This window comes from Pistacia vera, unplaced genomic scaffold, assembly GCF_008641045.1.
Source record: "Pistacia vera cultivar Batoury unplaced genomic scaffold, PisVer_v2 Contig945, whole genome shotgun sequence".
Taxonomy (NCBI): Eukaryota; Viridiplantae; Streptophyta; class Magnoliopsida; order Sapindales; family Anacardiaceae; genus Pistacia; species Pistacia vera.
The window spans coordinates 62,707-67,645 of record NW_022196829.1 but is presented as its reverse complement, the minus strand read 5'-3'; the positions used below and the strand labels follow the sequence as shown (position 1 = coordinate 67,645).

At 38.0% G+C, this 4,939-nt stretch overlaps 1 protein-coding gene across 1 annotated transcript; it reads right to left on the bottom strand.

Annotated features, from left to right (window-relative positions):
* Nucleotides 1–378: 378 nt before the first annotated feature.
* LOC116120782 (collagen alpha-1(I) chain-like) lies at nucleotides 379–3,103 on the bottom strand. Its single transcript, XM_031406752.1, has 2 exons — nucleotides 2,272–3,103; nucleotides 379–713 (listed from the first exon to the last, which is right to left on the bottom strand). The coding sequence occupies exons 1-2, from the start codon at nucleotides 3,101–3,103 to the stop codon at nucleotides 379–381; spliced, it is 1,167 nt and encodes a 388-aa protein (XP_031262612.1).
* Between the last annotated feature and the right edge of the window lie 1,836 nt (nucleotides 3,104–4,939).

Here is a 4,939-nt window from a genome sequence, read left to right as displayed (position 1 = left end):
TCAACCAGAGGTGCTAGAGCTCTCTCTCTCTCTCTCTCTCTCTCTCTCTCTCTCTCTATATATATATATATATATATATGAACCAAGAGGATCCATGGCCTCGAACAAGAGTTAATGGAAGTTAAGAAATCCTCACGGACTTACAACAAGTAAATAATAAAAATGACCAACTTAAAAATATAGTAAATTCGTATACAACAGCACCTTGATGGTGTTCGGGTCACTAATCCGGACGACCACTAGGGTACTACTTACCCCTGGTAGTAAATATCCCCACGAGAAGGCATCTGTCTGATTCTAATTGTTGAAACTTCAGTAGTTCTTTCTTCAGATGAAACGCGTGGTTGGTTGTGGAGGATACTCTTGAGTATCTTGGCTCTAAATTTTTTTGTCCTTTGGCTGAGAAGTTTGCCCATTCTCAGCAGGATTTTCTGTGATCTCCGCATTCTTAGCTTTAGTCGTCGGGGATTTTTTTGGGGCAGACTGCGATTTCTGATCACCAAGATCTCCTGCACGTCCTCCGGCGCCTGCTTCGGATGGTTGCTGCGGTGGGAAAACAGCCCCCGGGACCGGAGTCTTAGCTTGAATATGCTTTGATTTTGTTGAAGCAGACGACGAGTTCTGATTACCGGATGGTTTCGGCCCTACGAAAGCAGCCCNCCATTTTGGGCTGCCGTGAGCAATAAACACATTGGAATATGGTACATCCCATGCTTTAAAATGATGTTACCAAATAAAATAAAATTTCATTAACAACTTTGCCTAGGTACAATGTTTTTTCTCCTATAATTAAAAAAAGTCGTAATTTTTCATCTTTGTTTATTATTTTTTTATAAAAGAAATCTTGACAGAACAAAGATATTTATTAGAAGGAAGAAAAAAATCATGTCTATGATAAAATGACAAGAGGGTAGGTATTTCTAATTAGACTGACGAAGCCACTGCATGCATGGCATGGAAGTGGAGTTTGGTGGAGTTGTTAATCCCACTACGTAATTGGGATTAGTTTATTGAACTCCTTTGGTTTTGCTATCTATCACTGTGCACCCAAGCATTTACAAGATCACCCGTAAAACAATATATACATTTTAATTCTAATTTCTTAAATTTTCATATGTATTTTTTATGATACCCTGAGAGGAAGATTTGTTTTCTAGCAAAATTAGGAGCTTGCTATATACATCCCTTACTATCTTTCTTACTTTCAACTTTTGTATTTTCAAAAGAATTACATGTGTTAGTATTTTTATAATTATGGTTACTTATCTTTAATAAGAGAATATAACGTTTTAGTATTGTTCAAGGTCACTCCTACTAAATAAAATTCTACTCTATCCTTATGCAACGCAAATATAGTTAACAAGAGCTAATTAAACATGCCCGCAACATAAATATATTAGACCAGTGAATTCTATTGAATTTTTTTTTTTTTTTTGAAATTTTAAATAGAATATTCTCTTGAAAAAACAAGACTTTAAATCAAGCCATGTTATTTTAGTAATTTAATATTTGTCATTTAAGTTTATGATTAGGGTTTCCTTTTTATATAAGGGTTGTTATTATGTTTTTTTTGCTGACAGAATCACTAACATATTATCTAATAGAATTATCAGAGCATAATAAGTATTTGTTTTTCTGTTGCTTTTGTTGGGAATATTTTGTTACATCTTCTCCATGGAAAGAGAATGATAAGGGTTCATGAAAAATGTTATGCTACTCATAATTCAATTACTTATTTACCTTGTTAAGGAATTATGTTAGTAAACGTCGGAGAGAAGATTTTTGGTGTAATTTTTTAAATATGAAGAGATATGTGACATGCTCTTTTATACTTGTGGGGTGTCATTAATTTAAATCCAAAGCCTGGGGGAGGTAGAGGAGAATAACCACTTAATTAATAACCTAATTAAAGGTTTGAAAATGTAGCTATCCACATGGGAACATTGCAATAAAATNTATATATATATATATATATATGAACCAAGAGGATCCATGGCCTCGAACAAGACTTAATGGAAGTTAAGAAATCCCCACGGACTTACAACAAGTAAATAATAAAAATGACCAACTTAAAAATATAGTAAATTCGCATACAACAGCACCTTGATGGTGTTCGGGTCACTAACCCGAACGATCACTAGGGTACTACTTCTTCCTGGGAGGAAAGATATCCTGAGGAGAAGGCATGCTCATTATTGAATCTCCAATAGTCGCTATTTCTTACATTTAATTGTGGATTTTTTTTTTAAGCAGACGGCGGGTTCTGATTACCAGGATGTCTTGCACCTCCACTAGCCCTTACTCTGGATGGTTCTTGCCCTGTGAAAATAGCCCCTGGGCCCGGAGTCCTAGCTATAATAGTTGCAGATGGGTTCTGATCACCAAGATGTCCTGCACCTCCTCTGGCGCCTGCTTCGGATGGTTCCTGCCCTGCGAAAACAGGCCTCGGGCTCGGAGTCCTAGCTATAATAGTCGCAGACGGGTTCTGATCACCAAGATGTCTTACACCTCCTCTGACGCCTGCTCCAGATGGTTCCTGCCCTGCGAAAACAGCCTCCGGGCCCGGAGTCCTAGCTATAATAGTTGCGGACAGGTTCTGATCACCAAGATGTCTTGCACCTCCTCTGGCGCCTGCTCCGGATGGTTCTTGCCCTGCGAAAACAGCCCTCGGGCCTGGAGTCCTAGCTATAATAGTCACGGACGGGTTCTGATCACCAAGATGTCCTGCACCTCCTCTGGCGCCTACTCCGGATGGTTCCTGCCCTACGAAAACCGCCCTCGGGCCCGGAGTCCTAGCTATAATAGTCGCAGACGGGTTCTGATCAACAAGATGTCCTGCACCTCCTCTGGCGCCCGCTCCAAATGGTTCCTGCCCTGCGAAAACAGCCCCCGGGCCCGGAGTCCTAGCTATAATAGTCGCGGACGGGTTCTGATCACCAAGATGTCCTGCACCTCCTCTGGCGCCTACGTCCGGTGTTGAAGCAGACGGCGAGTTCTGATTACCAGGAATCGTTGGGGGCTGATTTTCATGCCGTTCATCTCGTCTGGCGCCTGCCTCGGATGGTTTGGCTTCGGCAGCTTGTCCACTGGGCAGATTATTCATATTTCACCTGTAGAATTACAAAGGGATTTCACTTGCCCTTGGCAATGGCTTCTCCTCTGAACGGATGAGTGAGTGGCCTTTTATACTTGCATTTTTAAGGGTTAGGTTCCCCTCTAGAATAACCAAATTGTTCATTATTCTATAAGAGGGAAACAAGAGGACAAAATATTTGGTACAATCATGCATATATATATATATATATATATATATATAAAATAGGTAAACGAAAAACACGTCATATTATTTGCACTACATGACATAAATGCGTCCTTATCAATTGTCGTATATGACAGATGTTGTATGAAAGTTTTTCCTCAAACAAGGCATAAAAATGTTGTTCTTTTAAATTTTGAGAAGAGTGCAACAAGACAAAGTAATTGGTATAATAGATATACATGTTTTCTCATTAGTTGATGCATCTTTATGCATAGAAATTTTTTTTCTCAAAAAATTGTTCTTTTGAATTTTGAGAAGAGGGCAGTAAAGAGGACAAAGTATTTGGTGCAATGGATGCATATATGATATGTAAATGAAGACGTGCCATAATACCGTTCACGACGTTTTACGCGTTCTCATTAGCTAATGTATATGTATTCATTGCACGTAAGATTTTTTCTCAAATAAGAGATGTGGATGTTGTTCTTTGAATTTTGAGAAAAGTCTACTCGTCTATCTCAACTTTAAGAAAAATACTTCTATACTTCATATTGCCATACAATATTGATAGAATTTGAGGTAAGTTTGATTCTACACCCAATAAGGTCTTATTGAATGGAATGATTACTCCCTCTTATAAATCAGTAAGCTTGAGCGTGCCTAGTCGGTGTGGGACTCTAACACTCTCCCTCACGGTCAAGCCCATATGTTGGGTCATGCCTATTGATGGAGGTAGTTGCTGGCTCTAACTTCTCACCTGTTGGTCAAACACTCAGCTCAACTAAACCTGGGCTCTGATACCATGATAGAATGAGACTCTAACAAATATATCATTGACAAAGTGAGGGCATTTCATATTCTCATTGACATGTTATAATTCCAACAAAATTCATGAAAGACTTTCTCCAAGCTAGAAACTAAGTAGTTACTTTCCTGACAACAAATATTTAAGCAGAAGTTAAAAAAAATTAAAAAAGTGTTTAACCAACTAAAAATAAAGTATCAACTGTACTATTCTTCGTCGGGGGTAAAAACAAATAGGTAGCAATTTGAATACTTCCCGACTACATGTGAGGCGTTCATATTAAAATTTTCATTTTATAATCTGCAGCTCAACATACTATCAACCCCAGAAGACTGCTGCTAGCAACCTTCAATTTCAGAGCCCACAAAATCGTTGGTCGGCCACCCTAAATGAAGTTCTAGATAACGGTTATTTGAACCCCGTTTATCTTTATCTTTCTCAATTATTGAATCAAGCTCTGTTGCTAAATAAACATACGTACCCACTACATAAATCTATTAAATCAATGCCAAATAAACAATACGTACTGCATAAATTTATTAAGAGTGATGATCATAAAGGAGTCACATCTTTTCTCTAAGAAAGCTCCATTCAAAAGATAAAACGATCATATTCAAAAAATTTCATTTGTTAGAAAGTTGTACTGTGTTCTCGCCCAACAAACCCATTTCCTGTTAAGAGCGATGCTAAAATAGATGATTTGTCTTCTATAACTAAGTCAAGATTTGAATAAGCAGTGCTAAATAAACATACTTACTGCGTGATTGGAAGTCGTTGTCGAGACCCTTTAGTTTTGCTACATATCACTGTCCACCCAACCATTTACAAGATCTCTCATAACGCGATTTCTATTGTTTTAATAATCAATAATGTTA